The following is a 19,972-nucleotide window of genomic DNA, read 5'->3' on the forward strand; positions in this document are numbered from 1 at the left end:
CTCATGCAGCAATAGAATCTGAGCCACAAGCTGTAAGTTGGAGAGAACAGAGACAAGATTTCTCTTCATGGAATCACCCTGATATCAAGCCTCTCCTGCCATAAACACATCACAAACATTGCATCCTCTGCTTCTAAAAAACCTAGGATCTCTCTTTCGCTCAAGAAGTGACTTCACCTCTGAATAGCAGTTAATCTTATACAAATCACAAATCTGCCAAGATATTGAATATTGCTCTCACATTTGGAGTGGGGCCCATAAGAGCTCCCTTAAAATGCCTGCCTCAATACAGAGGGCAAGTAGATTGATTAATAATTCATCTCTAACCAACTCACTCCTTCCGCAGGTGTTTGGTTTCTTCAATATATGTATTCTATAAATATTTCCATGCCAAATGTTCATCAATAATAATGGCTTCCCTGTGATCTGCATGCATTTTGGCAAACATTACATTACCATCAAGATTTGATGGTAATGTAATTAGAAGCATATTTTAATTAAATTTATTTTTGAGGAAAAATAATTGACTAGATTACTCATCAGTAATTCTGCTATAGTATATCTTGTAGGTCCAGGTTTTAAGTTAATAATATTTGCTGACTTAAACTGATTTAGAGGAGTATACAGATTCACTTTATATCCATTTCTGGAAGTCAGACTGATATAGATTATTTTCAGCAGTTTCTTCATCACCACCATCTGGAATAAATTTAAGAGGACAAATTGTCCTTTATTTCTGATATATAATCATCATTACTACTGGAAACATGACATTCTAAAATTTCACTGTCACTAAAAAAGATTTTTCTGAACACATGATTCCCACTAAGACAAAGAAGCACTATTAACAACCAACACCTATTAGTAACCAAACAAACAAAAAACAATCTCTTTCCCAGTTTTACAGAGCAGATGCATGCTTATATTGTTGAAAATTGTATGCTACTTGAATGAATGCAAATATCAATTATGATTACATAGTGAATCCAGTGTAAAAAAAAAATGCAGGTTTTCTTTCCCTTCAAATGTCAAAGCCTAATTTAATAATTTCAAAAGAGAGTGGGTCTGTGAATATTTAAATTTTACTATTTCATAGGTTCTGTTTACTATTAGAGAGACTGCCTAAAAAAAAAAAGTAATCTTTGAATACACTCAAAAGAATAGCCTTGTGGGAAAAAAAAAGAAGGAAAAAGAAATTATATATATATATTTTTTTTAATATACATCTACCCAAAATCAAATTTCAGATAAAAGTGTTTACTTACTCATAGGATAGAACTAGCAAATATCACTTAAGATTATTTAATCTCCACAGAGTAAGACTCTTTAAAAAAGTGCACCCTAATGCACACATGAATCTTCTATTAAGGAGCCTCCAACAATATATCCAAACCAATGAGTTTTGGGAAAGAGGCAAACATCAAATCATGTAAATGATAAGAGAAAATTCCTATTTATGTTGTTGAAATGCCATTTAACAATAGCAAAGACTGAGTGAGGTGGGGATCACTCAAAGCACTCAAAATTGAGTTATCAAAAGAAATGTCATGTCTTTTGATACTGTTTCAGTGATAATGTTGAATGATCTGCATAGTAGTTAAGTAATTTATTATTATGATAATTGCCCTTCCATGGAGTCTGAAGACTCACTGCAGGAGACCCAATCTATACACACAATCTGTCATACGTCTTCTTGAACCCATTAACAGATAAAACACTCACAACTGACTCTGGCAACCCATTCCACTCATCCACAACTCTCCAAACAAAAAAATCTGGTCCTCACACCCCTACTAACCACACTTTTATTCAACTTCTAAGGATGACTCCTGGTAATGGTCCCTCCAGTCAAGTGCTGAAACATTCCCCCTGCATCAATCCTATAAAACCTTCAAGCAACTTAAATGTTTCTATCATACATCCTCTTCTCTTATCAACCAACTTCTGCAATCCAGAGGCCACTCACCTCTGAATCCTCTCCACTTCTTCCTCATCCCCAAGATACCCAAGGGACCCGACTTGAACACAGTGATCCATGTGTGGGCATATCAAGGCCTTATAAAGAGGAAAACAATTTCACTATGTGTTCTCAATAGGCAAGTAATCTTATGGGCTACTTTAGCAATATGTCCTCTAGATTTTAACTCTGTCTACCACCATCCCTAAATTTCTAGCTTCATCTATTTCCTGGAGTACAGTGCCATCAATGTGATACATGGCTTGTAATTATTTTTCCCAAAATGCATAACTTGACATTTCTCCATATTAAACTGATATCCATTATCTTTTGCCCATACTGACAGCCTATTTAAATCGTCCTGAAGCTCTGCACATTGCCTTAACTTTTACTTTACCTAATTTTGCATCATTAGCAAATAACTGATTACTGCCTTTCAAGTTATTTCCTAAATCACTTATGTACAAATTAAAACAGCAATAATCCCAGCACTGAACTTTGTGGCACACCACTAGTCACTTGTTTTTGCCCCGATTCTTTCCCCTCCATATACCACTTTTTGATATCTGTCTAGCAGCCACCCTCATATGTACTTAACCAGTCATCTCCATCCCCATTTGTTTTAATTTACATAACAGAGTTCCATGTGATATTCTGTCAAATGCCTTTGAAATCAATGTGTAGCCATTTCTTTTATCCAACAGTATTGTATTCTATTAACAGTCAGTAAATTACTAAGGCATGACCAAACTTTACAAAACCATGTTGATCCTTATACAGTATCATATTTTTATCTACCCATTCTTGAATTCTCTTTTTGAGCAATTTTTATAGTACTTTTACAACCACGCTTGAGATACGAATTGGTATATAATTTGCTACTGCAGTCTTAGAACCTCCCCCTTATGCAAGGGAATTTTTTTGTCCTCTTTCAACTCCTTTGGAAACCAGAGCTGAGACTTAAAGAGTTTAGAGGCATTGCCAGTTCCCTTGCATATTCTCGCAAAACCCTAGCTGATATCCAATCTAATTCCACAGCTGTATTTACATCGAGATTCTGCAATATCCCGAGAACCTCCAATTCATCCACCTCTGTTCCCATATCAGTGTCTGTCACATACACTATCTACCAATAATTGTTCAAACACTTTAGAAATTTACAATTGATACCAGCAGGTGAATCCTAATATCGGGTATGTCCATCTTTGGCTTTGACCACCTCCTGCATCCTTTTAGAGATACTTTCCATCAATGTGCAACAGAAATCATGTGAATTTGTCTCCATCAAAGCAGCACTGAGTTCAGTGACAGATTGAGGACAAGCTGCTCTGGACTTCAATCACCAATTGGACTCCAATTCATCCCACAGATGTTCAATGGAGTTACAGTCAGGACTCTGCACAGGCCTGGGCAGTCATTTAACACCCTTCTCTTCATACCATTCCATAACAGCTGCAGCTTTGTGGCATGGGGCATTATTGTCTTGATAGTAACACAGGTCTGTTCTATAAAAACTCCACGGTGTAGGCAGAACCTGCTTATTCAGAATATCAAGGTTGAACATCGTTCCATGAAGCTGCCTTCACGGAAACCCAGTAAATGGAGTTCTTTTCATATCACCATGGTGTTACTGGTGCTCTAGAACTCCGAGTTCCAGAACACCTGTTTTTGTGTGCCACCCATTTTAACACTCTCCTGTCCTTGTCAGTCATTTTTGGCAGCCATGCACTAGTGATGCCAGAATGTCTCTATTTGTTTATCACATTGCCAACTGTTGATTTTAGACCAATGTGACAGCCCATGATGACGCCTCTCCCAAAGTCACTGAGTTCATGTCGTGTTGCCATACCAGCTGTATTTAACTGTTATGATAAAATACTGCTTCCTACTATCCATACACTGGTTTTTATGTTATTAACAAACCTGGAATGTTCCATAACTTCAAATAACAGGGGTGTCCAGACAATTATTGGTAGATAGTGTATATTATACTACTAACCTCACTAGGATGATATACTCTTGCAAAATGTCTGAGTTACTGAGTCACTCAGTAATTTAACTATTTTATCTGCTTCTGTTTCCTCATGACCATCATCAGGCATTAAGGTTAATCTTCCATAGTAATTCTTCCTCTTACTTGCCACATAATGAAATAACTCTTTGGGATTTCCTTTGGCCTGCTTAGCTAGATTCTTCTCATAATCTGATTTTGTCTTCCTTGCCATGCTGGTCACCTTGGTTATGGATAGCTCTTCTGATACTATGACCAGGTCCAATACTCTCCTGCCCCTAGTCCCCTCCATCACATGCTGCATTAAATAATCATCTCTTAGTAGGTGTATAAATTCTATTTACTTCCTGCCATGTGATCTTTCTTCCTTCCAATCTATACCATGACAGTCGAAGTTCCCCATAATAATCACTCTACCTGCACTCACCGTACAAGTCGAGTTGCATTGCAATTTAGCAATGCATTTCTTCCAGATCATCTGTGGAACTCCTTGGCCTATAGCAACAACCAACTGTATATTTTGTCTTACTGGCCTTAATCTCACACCAGACTGCTTCAAATGAACAGCCAACCTCTCACCTATCTCCTATTCTTTTTGGCTGCAATTCATTTGCTATCATCAGCAGTATCCCTCCCCCATTCTATCTTCTCTGAAAATACTAAACACTTCACAATCGATCCATGTAACTACATCATCTGCTGTTAGCCAAGTCTCACTAATGACTATAATTTTTGGCAAGGTTGCACTAACCAATGCTGAAAACTCTCTCTTGTTCCTGATACTTATGGCATTAGTATATAGAAACTGCAGCATCCTCTTAGGCCCCCCACCTACCTTTACTTTCTGAATTGACTACACTATTCAATATTTTTGCTTGAGAGACTAGATTCCTCACTTAGTCATTCTCAGAACACTCACACACTTCATGGGTGCCTTAATCACACAAACTCACTTGCTTCCACCCTAACTGCTTAAGTTTCCCTAAATTTGTGCTTCAGCATGCTAGGTGAACAAAGCTCTCTCTCTCTCTGGATATCTAACACCAAAATCATTTAAGATGCAGTCCATCAGCATTGTACAAATCCTTCTTTCCATCAAACACAGACCACAGATCCTACATCATTCCTTCTGCACAATCTATGTATGGACTCAATGGCTATCAATATCCTCCTCATTTCACCTCTATGATAGCGTGGAAGGAGACATCTTCACCTTTTCGCTCGTCAGTTTTGCCGCTTATAACTCCTGTACATCCTCCATCACAGACTTCTCACCTCTCAAATTGTACCAACAAAGACAATAATTTCCTTCAACTTACCTTTTTGTCGGGATGGTGTGACTAATATCATGAATTTTTGCAACTGTAAAACAAGATTTTGTCACCCTTTCATTAAGTACTCCCCTGATCATTGGAGTCTCCATACATAATTTTCTCCTTAAGTTGTTTTTCTAGTTTGTTCAGTAGGTCTTCATTATTCCTACAGACCACCTGCTTCTTTCTCTTTTCAGCCCCCACTTACCTTTCGCTGCTTCTGCAATTTTTCAATTTCACACTTTGTCCTATGAAGAATAATGTTCAAGTGTGCAATTTCTTTATTAATGTCCATTTCGTTCTCCTCTATTTCCATGACTGCACATTCGACATTAATAACATTTTCCATCCTACCATCAGCACTGTCCACTCTACTAATATTTGCATTCTTGTCACCTAACAGACACTCACTTTTGAAACACTCTCTCTCTCTCTCTCAAGTTTCAATTTCCTTCCACATATCCTTTAATTTTCTCAATGAATACATTTCACACACTGCACTGAATAAAATTCCACAAAATCAAATAACCCTACAATGTGGTCTTTGCCAACATTGTTCATGCACACATTAGTGCTATGCTGACAATATTGTTTTTAAACAAAAAATACAGCGTTCACTTACAAACTCAGTCAATCCCACACCTGTTTAAAACAACAACTACCATAAGTTAACTGAATATTCTTAAATAAAATACGAAAAAGTTATTTATCCTTCCACTACGATAATTCCACTCTACACACACACACACACACACACACACACACACACACACACACACACACACACACACACACACACAATATGCCACAATGAACACATTTTCATGGTGTTCATTTACTTGTTTAAAGTGAAAGCAATAAACGCTTTAGAACAGCAAAGAAAATGCTCCATAGACACTTTCAAATCATTTCTCCACTCCACTAATGATTGATCAGTAGTGTACAGGATGATTTATCCATCTTGTGAGCAGCATACAACAGAAAGTTGTATGCTGCTCACAAGATATGTATGCATTTTAAAGATACCTCTTACATACAGTGCAAATATTCAATACAATGAAAGTCTTAGGTACACAAATATTATATAAATGGCTTATGTTTATCATGTAGCAGAACAGCATTCTGCTACATGATAAACACTTCAGAGTCTCAAAATATTTCTTTTCACACTATACAATGATTTAAATAATAGCTCCATATCATATTTATTAATAATGGAATGACAATTTCTCTTTCTTACTTGTATTGATGCAATATGAGGTACTTCATGAGCAATAATTCTTGACTATGAGGAAATAACTGAAGATCAAGTGGATGTGCTGATTCTTCTAATAACCATTCCATTAGTCCCTGAAAAATGAAGGTGAAATAAAACATCATTTTATTTATTTTTTTAAACTACTTAAATATTTAACTAAAGGTAATTTTGTACACTGTTCTGCTTTAAGAATAGCTGGCCTGGTTGGCAAGAGGTTAGCATATCCGCTCTGCAGCCAAAAGACTGCATGTTCAAATCCTGCTGTGGGTATGGATATTTGCGATTGTCTGTGGAAATAAATACTAGTGGTGGTGGGTGGCAGATGCTGCTGTAGTTGATGGATTGAGTGGTGGCAACAGGATTGCAGAGTAGGTGCCCTCCCTCGATGAGTCTTTGGACTCCCTGGAGGTGTCACATAATAATACGAGGTGGTATCAAAAAGTTTCAAGACTAGTTTTGTAACACGCCAACAGATGGCAGCACAAGGTCAATGGAGCTGTGCAACTGGTGCTATTCTGACCACGTGCGTTACCATGTCTGCGATTTCATTATGGACAGCAAGTTAGAACAAAGAGTGAACGTGAAATTGGGCAAATCTGTCAGAGATGTTTGACATGATTCGGCAAGTTTACGGTGATGCTGCAATGAGTCATTCGAGGTGTTTGAGTGGCTCATGTGCGCTTCAAGAGCGGAAGAACATCACTGGAAGACGACAAGAGATCAGGAAGACTTTCAAGGAGCTCAACCCCCCTGAAAATATTGAAACCATTCGGCAACTTGTGCCGAATACTCCAACTCGGAGAATACTCCACAACATCGCTGCCATTGTCGGTGTGCCATACAGAACAGTCCAGGCAATCCTCACGTGTGATTTGAACATATGCCGTGTTGCTGCCAAGTTCGTCCCCAGGAGTAGAAGGAACACCGCATCGAAGTCTGCCAAGAACTCCATTCTTCATGTTGAGGATCATTACCGGTGATGAAACTTGGGTGTATGGGTACAACCCTGAGATGAAGCAACAGTCTTCACAGTGGAAGAGCCCATCATCTCCATGACCAAAAAAGGTGAGGCAGGTCCACAGGTCGACCAAGTGCATGCGCATAGTCTTTTTCGACATTGTGCATCGACAATTTGACCTCTGGGGCCAGACCGTCAATAGCGAGTTCTACTACCAGATTTTAAGGCGTTTGAGGGAGGACATTGGTGAAAGCGACCGGATCTGTGGCGTGCGAAAACTGGATGCTCCACGACGACAATGCACCCTGTCACCAAGCTCTCCTCACACGAGTTTCTCGCTAGAAACAACATGATCTGACTTCTGTACCCACCCTACTTGCCAGATTCGACTCCTACAGACTTCGCCCTCTTCCCGAAGATGAAGATCCAGCTCAAAGGTTGTCGTTTTGACACCACTGCAGAGATTCAGCTTGAATTGCAGAAGGTGCTTGACATGCTTTGAAAAGAAGACTTCCAGGACACATTCCAGAAGTGGCAGGAAAGTTGGGAGCGCTGTATTGCTATGCAAGAGGACTATTTTGAAGGTGATAGTGTGTAAACATAGATAAAGTAATTTTTCATAAACAGAGCTAATCTCAAAACCTTTTGATACCACCTTGTAATAGTATTCCATGGATCCATCCAGAAACTTTTTGTCATTCAATTATACTTTAAGATGGAGGGGAAAAGCCTGTACATGACTCGATTGTACTAACAATCTGCTTTGAATGGCATACTTGTAATGTTTTCATCCTGCCAATTCCTCAGCAGTGGAAAATTTTAGTTAAAAAATTATTCTAATGATGTCATTAGAAATTTGTTTACACAAACTTGGAAAACAGGAGAGAAAGAGATCAATATCAAAACAATTTGGGAAAAATTCACCTGATAGTATAATATGCCAAACATTTGAAATAATGATTGGGTATGAGATGAAAATACCCAAATACACATCTAAAGCATTCTTGAATTTAAGGTATCCAAATCCTATAGTAATTCCTGTAAGTTCATTCCAATAACTAGCTACTTTCTCACTAAAATAGTGTGCTGTGCTTCCTTATGTTTAATCTGCAGCACTCCTTCATTAGCTGAAAAATCTCCTGTGGTACATAATTCCACAAAAATGTAACAATTCAATTTATTTAATCCTTTTGATAGAATTTTATAATCTTTAATCAGGTTTCCTCACTCATCTTGTCACTAAGATTTTTAACCTACAAAACTGAAGTTTTTTCTCTTTCTCATATATACAGCCATAAATTGACATGACAAAAGTTTTTAGGAAAGAAGTCCAGGTGAGAATGAAAGAACTGAATCTTCTGTGACACCCTACTTCCTGATATCGAAAGATCCCTTTTACAATATTTATGAATGCTTCCAGGTTTCTAATTCTCTTTTACTATACTCTTTGTAAGAATTGGGAGGAGTATTTTCTTGATAATTTTTATCATTGCTAAGCTATTTTGTAAGCATAAAAACAATAACAAAGCAATGTGTTGTAAAAAGTAGCATCAGCCGAAAAGAATGCCTAGTTTTTTTAGCTACTGAGGAAGCTATTGATGAGATGGGTTTATGCCAGGAGAGGCTGAAGGTAAATCAGCCCAAGGAGAGGGCTCTAATCTTGACTGGAGATTTGTGTATTAAAAGCATAAGGAAAGGTAAGTTGAGTCCCATTTATAAGAAGATGTGATTGCACTTTGGTAGTACCGAATGATGGTATGGAGATCACTGTTTAAAGCACTAGTTGCAGATAATGTTGAAGTGTAGGATGTCTGAGCTGCTGATTTATCAAATGAGTAGGATGAATGGAGTGTAATATCATTAACAACGCTGTGGATAGAATTAGTGTGGGTAGTAGGCCACTTATATATAGGAGAACGAGGGTAGGCAATAAAACTGAGGTACTCCTGCATTGGTGGAGAAACTCAAAGAGGGGAAGCCATCTGCCATGATAGGTAGTGAGCTAGCTATCCAAGTACAAAGGATGGCAAGTAAGATAAAGGAAGGCAATTTACTGAATAGTCTTATGCCACACACACAAAGTCTAGAAAAGTCAACAGCATTTTTTTTTTTTTTTTTAAATAACGAAACCTGTGGTGCGTTCATAATTAGAAGAAACACACGTATAAACCACAGTGAAAATTATTTAATTGTAAATATTTCATCCTAAGTATCTTAGGACATCATCAGTACAGTATTTAAACAAATATAGGAATAACATACAGTTAGGGCGCATGATTACAATAGAATCTCATGAAACGTGCATAACGTGCTAAAGTAGTACAAGAAAAAAAAAAAAAAAAGTTAATTATTTAACACAATTTTGTATGATAATTTCCCATACTTTAGGAATAGTAAGAACGTCGTATAAACATGAACGTTTATACAAAGAAAGTTCTGAAGCCCTACTACACAGACCAAACCTAAACAGCAACGACGTTCTTACTATTATTTTGACAACAATTAGTTTACAGTTTAAATTTGTAATGGACAATATAAGAAACTAAAGTCCTAACTGGTTGACATTTGCCAGAAGTTTTAAAATATTCCCCAAATCTCAACGTATGGTTTTCTATAAGTTTACTAAAAATCTGGGCGATAGTCATTTTAAGATCAAATGAATGTGTGTTAACTCTTTCTTTATTCACTATCACCCAGATTTTTAGTAAACTTATAGAACCATACATTGAGGTTTGGGGAATATTTTAAAACTACTGCTGATTCCAAAAACAGCCTCCCTCTCTCTCTCTCTGACTTACAGTGACTTCTGTGTAGCACCACTTTGGTTTTTCTCTCCATTTGATTCCGTATGAAGAGATACCAAGGCATGGTCTGCTAGTCCCAACCTGCTATAATGATGCTGAATGAATTTTTTGTTCCCTAAGACAGATGTCAACAGTTCTTCCTGTCTGTCCATAACAAACCAGGTCACAAGTGCAATAGATTTGTTGCTGTTTACATACTGTGACAGTTTTTTTTGTCATAATATGTGAACAGCAGCAATTAGTTAATTGTGGGACCAGTTTAGAATAGTAACGGGCAACACAAGGAAAAGTCCCAATTGGCGCCATCTATTGTACTTGTGACCTGGCTTATTTTGGACATGCAGGAAGAACTGTTGACATCTGCCTCGGGGAACAAAAAAAATTCATTAGGCATCATTGTTATAGCAGATGGGGACTAACAGACCATGCCTTGGTACCTCTTCACACAGAATCAAACAGAGAAAAACAAAAGTGCTACTGTTTTTGAAATCAGCAGTAGTTTTAAAATATTCCCCAAACCTAACAAGTATGGTTCTATAAGTTTACTAAAAATCTGGGGCAATAGTCATTTTAAGATCAAATTAATGTGTTACCTCTTTTTTTATTCAACAATAGATGGCACCAGTTAGGATTTTAGTTTCTTATATTGTCCATTATAAATGTAAACAAATTAAAAAGACAAATCTGAAAGAACACCGCAACTCAACATCATTAGAGTTAAAGATCGGTACAATCAACACAAAAAGCCTGAATGGCAAAGAAATGGAGCTAGCAGAGGAATTAGATAAGTACCAGATCGACATAATACGGGTGACTGAAACAAAAAAGACAAAAACTGGCGAGATCTTTCTGAGCAATAAATACAAAATGTTATATTCAGACAATGACAATCAAGGAAAAGAAGGAATAGCCATAATATTCAACATTAAATATGAGGCTAATCTTCTTGAATGCCAGGCAGTCTCAAGTAGAGTGATGTGGGTAAATATTAGAATGGGGAACTGGACAAAGAGACTTATTTGTGCCTATGGTCCCACAGAAGGCTCTACTAAGGTAGAAGTGGAGGAATTTTTTTAGGTTCTAGAGAAAACTACTGACACAATGAAATAGGAAAAGTTGGTCCTTGTTGGGGATCTAAATAGCAGAGTAGGAAGTGATTGTCAGACATACAAAAATGTTTTGGGAAAATTTGGAGAAAAGAGCAAAGCTAATAATAATGGCAAATACCGGTTGGATTTCTGCTCAGGACATGGACTGGTTATTATTAACACCATATTCCAACATAAAAATGTGCACAAATTCACATAGAGAGAAGAGGCAAGGAATAAGAAAAGTCTTATTCTATGTTATTGTTGATTATGATGTTTTCTCTGGTGCAGGACACCAGAGTGTACAGAGGATTTGATTACTATTTAGTCTTGAGCAGAATAAAATTGAATTTCATATTGAAATGACATGTAAGAAAGTTTTAAAGCAAATAAAAGTTGAGCAGCTCTCAGATGTGAACTGTAGACTAAAATAGACAAAGATTACTGAAGGAAAAAATGAAAGAGTTTGAGAACAAGAACCAAACTTTGAAGATGCAGTGGGAAACTTTGAAGAAAACCCTGATCGATTCAGCCAGAGTGGCATGTGGCGAGGTTGTCTGCAAGGATAGAAAAATCAGAACTCCATGGTGGACACAGGAAGTTAAAGACGCAGTGAAGGAAAAGAAGAAAGCATATCAAAAGTTCCTGGCAAATAAGTCAGCTTATGCTCTTGGAGAATACAGAGACAAATGTAAGAAAGTGAAACACTGTGTAAAACTAGCTAAACAAAAGTCATGGGAGGACTTTGGCAAGAACATAGAAAATAAATATCAAGAAGGTGATAAGATATTCTGGAGGTTGTTGAAGCGGCTTAGAAATGGAGGAAAGAGTACTGTAAAAGGAGTTAGAGATGATAAAAATGTGGAAAGGCAGCAGGAGTAGATGATATTCGACCAGAAATGCTGAAGTATGGTGGTATAAAAGTCTTACAGTGACTGCACTGCATAGTTCAAAAAGGCCTGGACAGAGGGACGAATTCCTGATGATTGGAGTAGAGCTCTAATAGTACCCATATATAAGAAGGGAAATAAAACTGAATGTGAGAATTACAGAGGTATATCCCTACTGAGTGTTCCAGGCAAGATCTATGCCGGTATACTTGAGAAACGGTTGAGAAGAATTGTGGAAGAACAAGCTGGATTTAGGCCAAATAGAGGCTGTAAGGATCAGATCTTCACTTTATGACAAATCATTGAGAAAGCATGGGAATATAACAAAGATTTGTATTTAAGTTTTATCGATCTGGAAAAGGCATATGACAAGGTGCCAAGAGAGGAGCTATTCAATATGCTACAGTTATATGGTGTCAATGGGGCATTATATCAAGCAATACTTAGTCTTTATTTGAGTTGCAAGTCAGCAGTTAGAATTGAAGGAAGTATAGGAAGATGGTTTAATGTTAAATCTAGTGTGAGACAAGGATGTACATTATCCCCCCCCTGTTATTCATTATCTATATGGATCACATTATGAAGGAAAGTGGTATTAAACATGATATCAGAATTGGAGATGTTAATGTCATCTCTTTGCTTTATGCAGATGATGTTATACTTCTAAATAAATCTGCTACAAATTTGCAAGATTCCCTGACTAAATTGAATAACTGTTGTAATAGATATGGTATGAAGGTCAGCAATAACAAGACAAAGACAATGAAAATAGGTAGAATCATTGAAAATATCAACTGTGTTTTGAATGCAGAACCTGTGGAACAAGTAAAACATTTCAGCTACTTAGGCACGATTTTTAGTGAAGATGGTAAATTTTTAGTAAATATGGAAATTGACAACAGAATCAATAAAGCTGGTATGGTAGGAAGTCAATTGAATAAATTCATGTGGAATGAGAGAGAAATTAGTCTGAACACTAAATTAGTTGTATACAAGATAGTGTTCAAACCAGTTTTAACTTATGGATCTGAGAGCTGGGTCAGAAATAAAACACTTGACCAAAGACTAGAGACCACAGATATGAGAATCATGAGAAAGATAAGAGGCATGAACAGATGGCATCAATGGCAATATCGTATTAAAAACGAGGATATTAGGAAAGAACTTGACATTGTCAGCATCCAGGAATTGGTGAGGAAAGATTAGCAAAACAAGTGTTCTCTGCCAGGTTGGCAGGAAAATGACCCAGAGGAAGACCAAGATATAGATGGATTGATACCTTACAAAGTGCCTTAGACGATAGAAATATAAGATCTGATAATATTGGAGTCTTGACAAGTAACAGACTGATCTAGAGGAAAATTGTAGATAGGAAGTTAGTAATGATGTAAATTTTTCATGTAGTACTATCATATCCTGTATACCCCTTCAGGGTACGTGTCAGGAATTTGATGATGATGATGATAAATTTAAACTGTTAACTAATTGTTGCCATTTGCATATGGTGACAAACTATTTTTTTGGTCTGAAGATGCTGGGTATGACACTAGTGAAATATCAGTAAATAAATAAATAGTAGTTATTATTCTTGTGCTCCAAAGATACTGGGTATAACATTAGAAAAATAGCAATTTTTTTTTTCATTATTATTATTCTTGTGTTATAAATTAAAACTGATTAAAAAAGTAAATTAAAGTAATTAAAAAAACAAATTTAAAATATGTTGAATACTATAATAACTCCTTCCTTTTCCTGTCCACTATCTTGAATACAATATTCTACAATTATCTGATGAAAACGTTCTATGGTTATCCGAAGAGCGAGAAAGAAAAATCATTAGTATATTACCTAGATATGATGAAATAAATTAAAGAAGGGCCATGACAGAAAATGATTCAATGTGTGGGGTGTGTAGAAGGAATGGATGTGATTTTGAGGGAAGATGGGATTTGTATAAGAGGGACGGCCTACAATTGAATGCGTTTGGAATGACCTAACAGAGAAGAGAGTCAGGGAAACCTGACTCTCTTCTCTGTTAGGTCATGCCAAACATGACATGTTTGGCATGACCATGATTTATCTCATCAGCGAATTCTGATGAGATAAATCATGAGAATCTGTGTGTAAGAGCGACAAAGTTAGGTAAGTGTATTAATGATGGGAATGGTTATTATTATGGAAATGATTATGAAGAGAGAACAATTCTGTGTTTGTCCAGTTCAGACCTATCTAGCATGTGTAACTGTGTACATAAGTAATGAAGTAGATAAGAACAGAGATCTACAAGTTGTCTGTGTCATGCAGGTAATTTATTGTTCGTACACAAATGCTAGGAGTAGAGTTTGTTGCTTTGGTTAATATATTTGGACCTCATATTTTAGGCATTAGTGAGACTTGCTTATCAGAAGCAGATGTACTAACAGGTATTGAGTGCAAAGGGTACAGTATTTTTAGGAAGAAAAGACAGGATGGCAGAGGAGGAGGACATGCATTCAAGTCACCTGATAACAATATCAATGACTTCAATTCAGTTGAGATCTATGACAATGCCAGTAACAGTTTTTCATGTGAGTGAGTTGGAATCTCTTTGATGTGAGGTGGAATCTAACAAGATTAAATACATAGTGAGGTGTTGTTACAGACCTAGTGAAGAAATGCATCAACAAATAAATACAATGGGAGACTCTAATTATTCAAACATTGATTGGATAGCTATGAAATTGCATGAGAAGAATGAAACTGAATTTGTTGGGCTGTTGGAAGACAACTTTCTCAAGCAGCATGTGACAGAAGGAACTCATGCTCAAAGAGTGGTTACACCTGATTACAGTCAGAGGAGGTTTCAGTTAAAGATCTATCTATTATGCCTCCAGCTGGTGACAATGACCATGTGGTACTCACTTGGGAAGTGAATAAGTTTACGAATGCTCCATTCAGGAAAGGGTACATGCTGAACTACAAAGCAGGAAATTATGACAAACTGAGGGGTATGCTGGGTTCTGTACCATGGTATCAGTTATTGGATGGAAAGGATAACGACAGCACATGGGAAGTGTTTAAAAAATACTTAAATAATGTGATATCAGACTATGTCCCTAATGTTCAAAGAATAAATAGAGTAAGAGTGAAATGGATGTGCAATCTAATTAAGTAAGAGATTTGTAAGAAAAAGACGATGTGGAAGGAATACCATGTGCATAAAGATGATGTCAGTTATGATAATTATAAGCAGCAGGCCAGAAGAGTCACAAATGTTGTGCAGAAAGCTTAGTCTGAGTATGAAATGAAAAGAAACTCAATTTGCAAGTTAAAAACAACCCAAAAGAATTCTATCGCTATGCTGCAAGTAAAAGAAAGAATGAATTTGAAAGAATAACTCATATGAATGCAGATGGTATCAACCTGGTATATGCAACATTGAACTTATCCCTACATCTTCACTGGATGAGGAGACGTGTGTATATGGAGGAAGTACCAGAGCTGTTGTACAAACTGAATAAGAATTCAGCAATAGGGACTGAAGGGGTTATCAGCACAGGTGCTAAAAGAGTGTTCAGCTGAACTTGCTATTCTCTTGACAAGGCTATATAATTTGAATATCAGAAGAGGGGAAGATTCCACAGGAGTGGAAACAATGTATAGTAACCCTATTGCATAAGATAGTGCAAAGACTGACATATCCAACTATCGACCAATCAGTATCTCAGGAGTGGTGGTGAAGTTCTGGAAAAGTTGGTTAGGACTTACATTCAGAAATGGGTTGATAGTGAATCTACACTTTGCAACAAACAGCATGGGTTTACTAAAGGAAGGTCATGTCTTAGCAACTTGCTTACATCCTATAATAATGTTACACTGAGTTAGACAAGGGGAAATAGATACACTGATGCTCCTTGATTTTGCCAAGGCTTTTGACAAAATACAGCATGGAAGACTTGCATAAATTGGAGAATATGGGATTGGGTTGTAAACAATTGGCATGAATAAGAGGATGGCTGACTGACAGATATCAAAAAGTCGTATATTGGGGGGAGGGGTGAACCAGTGGTGTACCTTAAAGATCAGTCTTTGGTCCATTGTTACTTAATCTGTACATTAATGACATTGGAAAGAATTTGACATGTGATATATACAGCTATTTGCTGATGATGCAAAGATAGGTAGGATAATCAGGAGTGTCTGCTGATATGCAGTATTTGCAGAATGAATTGAATTAAGCTGGAATTGTTGGCATGTGAAAACGGCTGTCATTTCAATGTTGATAAATGTAAGATCATGCATTTTGGTGTGATTAGATATCCAATATCATATTATATTGGTGGGATTATGCTTGAAGAAACTGATCAGGATAGGGATCTTGGAGTTATAGAAGACAGGAAATTGAAGTTCAAGGGTCATATAGCAAATATTATAAATGCAACTCAGAATTTAATGGCAATGCTGAAAGGAACCCTGTCATGTGAAGATAAGGAAGTCATTTTGTCTCTTTACAAGGCCTTGTTAGACCTCATATGAACTATTGTGTGCAGGTCTGGTCTCCTGGTTTCCGTGGGGATTCTGATACAATGGAGAGAGTGCAAAAGAGAATGTCAAAAATAATATCAGTATAGTGGAATACTGACTATGAAGACAGATTGAGAATTTGTAGGCTGCAAACACTAGCAAACAGGAGAAAGAGAGGTGATATGATTGAGACTTACAAACTTTGGAAAGGGTTATACAGAATTTCAATAGATGGAATTTTTCATTTTATGGAGGGTGGGGAAAAGACATGAGGGCATCCATGGAATTTGAGAATGAATGCTATCATGAAAGGGGTTAGGGCCGGATTTTTCTCTCAGCTTGTTTATGCTGACTGGAATGAAAATTGCAGTTGAATAAATTGTGTGTGTGCAAGTAGCGTGAATAAATTCAAGAACAGGTATGACAGCTGATGTGAATAGTATGGCCTCCCTCAATGAGTTCCCGACTTCCTGGAGTTCTCTTTTGATAATTATAAAGGTACATAAAAAAACTGAACACATGGGTTTTGAACATCTGAAGTAATTATTAATTTTAAAGAATTATTAATTGAAATAAGCAGCAACAGAACATCTAGAAGATATTCAAGAAGAAGGTAATCAGGAATATATATCAATACTTAAAGTAGAAAAAAAAAGTCATCAGAAACCTAAAACATGGAAAGTTAGCTAATGATATTTGACCAAAGCTGAAATATAAAGGTATAAAAGTTTCACAGCAGCTACACTCACTACCAGATGTAAGATTGCTGTGGTTTTATCTGAGTAATAATAATCTTTTATCTAAGTTTTATCTGAGCAATAATAATGAATTTTATCTGAATAAGTTATTTATACTGAGACAGACTCACCCTTATCATATGAGGCCACCATGCAATAGCATGTCTAGTTTACCAGCTCTGGCTACACTGTCTAATTCAGAAGGTCCAATTTGATTAGAGCAAAGATCTCATATTACCCATCTATAAAAAAGGACTGTAGACTCAAGTATGCAAACATTATTGAATTAAAAATGAAACAGTTTAAAAACAAGAACCAAAACCTGGAGTTCCAGCGACAAACTGAAAATAATTATCAGGAAGGTGGCAAAATGTTCTGCAGGCTAGTGAAAACTTAGAAATACGGGAAAGAGTGCTGTAAAATGAATCAAAGATGATAATAGTCGCATGAAAACTGAAGATATATCCTAAAATATCTGGAATAATGGAAAGACCAAACGAAACAAGCAGTAACAGAATAGTAGTAGAACATTTTCAAGAGGAATGCAAACAAGAGTACATATCAATACTTGAGAGGTAGCAAATGTCATCGAAAACTTGAAATGTGGAAAAACAGCTGAAAGAGATGATATTCAACCAGAAATGCTTAAATATGAAAGTATAAAAGTTTTGCAGTGACTACACTGCATAATTCAGAAGACCAAGGTCTAGGTGGATTAATTCAGTCAAAATTACCTTAGAAGCAGAAAATGTTAGACATGATGATATTGGAGTGCAGATAAGTAATAATTTGATTTGGAGGAAAACTGTTGATAGGAAATGAATAATAATGTAGTGCAATCATAGCAGTCTGATGACTCCTTGAGGGTACATATCAGCAAATTAATGATGATAAAAAAGGGAAAATAAACTGAATATGAAATTACAGAGGAATTCCTTGAGTGTTAGGTAAGATTTACACAAGTATACTTGAGAAGAATTTAAGAAAAATCGTAGAAAGGTAACTTGAGAAACAAGCCAATTTCAAGCCAAATAAAAGGTTCTAGGGATCATTTTCCCTTTAAGACAAATAGTTAAAAAATCATGAGAACAAAATGTCTGCATTTATGATCTGGAAAAGCCATTTGATAAGGTACCAAGAGAAAAGCTGTTCAAATGCTACAATTACATGATATATTACATGTACATGATATAAACGAGAGACATTATATTGAGCTATACATAGTCTATATTTGAACTGTAAGTCAGCAGTTAGAATGCAGTACAAGAACATGGTTTGATGTTCTTGTACTTCAAATAAAATCAGGTGTAACACAAGAATGAACTACTCCATCCTTATTATCATCCTCATCTCTATGGATCACATTATGAAGTGGACATACTGCTAAATAAAACCACTACAAGTATTCAGGTTCCTAACTGAACCGAATCAACTACTATAAAAAATCACAAATAAAAAAAAGACAAACTACAAAAATAGGCAGAAAGATGGAAAAAATTGAGTGCATTTTCAAAGGAAAACAAGTAAACCATTTCAGTTATTCAGGCACTATTTTTAGTAAAGATAGGAAATTAAATATGGAAATAGACAACTGAATAAACAAAGCTGATATGGTGAAGAGCCAACTGAATAAATTTATATATGAATAAGAAAGAAACTGGCCAAAACACTAAACTAGCATTATATAAAGCATTGTTCAAACCAATTTTAACTAATGGATCTGAGAATTGGCTTAGAAACAAAACAGTTGATTAATGATTGGATATTAATGCAATAAACATTGAGAAAATTAGCAGTGACCATATGACATCAATTGCAGAATCATATGAACAATGAGATATTAAGAAGGAATTTGAACTTGACATCGTTAGCATTCATAGCACAGAGCCAATCCAAGATGGTATGGTCACTTTAATAGAATAGGAGAGAAAAGGTTAGCAAAAACAGACATCTGATGCCAGGAAAATAATCTTCAAGAAGATCGAGGTTAAGTAGATTTGATGCAGTCAAATGTGCCTCAGAAGATTGAAATATAAGCTGTCAATACTGGGATCATTTCAAACAGAATAATTTGGTGAAAACTTGATTATTCTTTTCAAATTGATGATACATATATTCAGTTCTGATGAGGGTGAATTTGTTCCAATAGCTGACTTTTCACTGTCCACTTCCTTAATGAAAACAATAAGGGGCTTGTTTATGAAGGGAAAAAAAAAGATGGTACAACATGATCATGTATTATCATGTTTTTGTTATTTAAGCTAATACAGCATGTAATTTAATCATATTAAGTCCTAAATTACTACCCCATCTTTGTTCTTTCAATATACAGGTGAATGCTAATAATTGGGGTAAGTACTGGATGTTGGATCAGAAGTCATGATCATTTCTCTCCACATTCCTTATATACAGATATACAGTTCCCCTTTCAGTCATCTAGATGTTATCTAATA

General features: G+C 36.2%; 1 protein-coding gene across 1 annotated transcript in view; it reads right to left on the bottom strand.

Annotated features, from left to right (window-relative positions):
• The window catches only part of LOC150096820 (F-box only protein 31-like), a 133,860-nt gene that overhangs the window by 36,511 nt on the left and 77,377 nt on the right, over positions 1 to 19,972 (bottom strand). Inside the window, exon 6 of the mRNA XM_090407802.1 lies at positions 6,522 to 6,631. Within this exon, the coding sequence (XP_090263928.1) occupies positions 6,522 to 6,631 (110 nt within the window). The remainder of the gene's footprint in view (positions 1 to 6,521; positions 6,632 to 19,972) is intronic.

This window comes from Typopeltis vanoorti, chromosome 18 (genome assembly GCF_054136105.1).
Source record: "Typopeltis vanoorti isolate ZY-2024b chromosome 18, IOZ_Tvanoo_1.0, whole genome shotgun sequence".
NCBI lineage: Eukaryota > Metazoa > Arthropoda > Arachnida > Uropygi > Thelyphonidae > Typopeltis > Typopeltis vanoorti.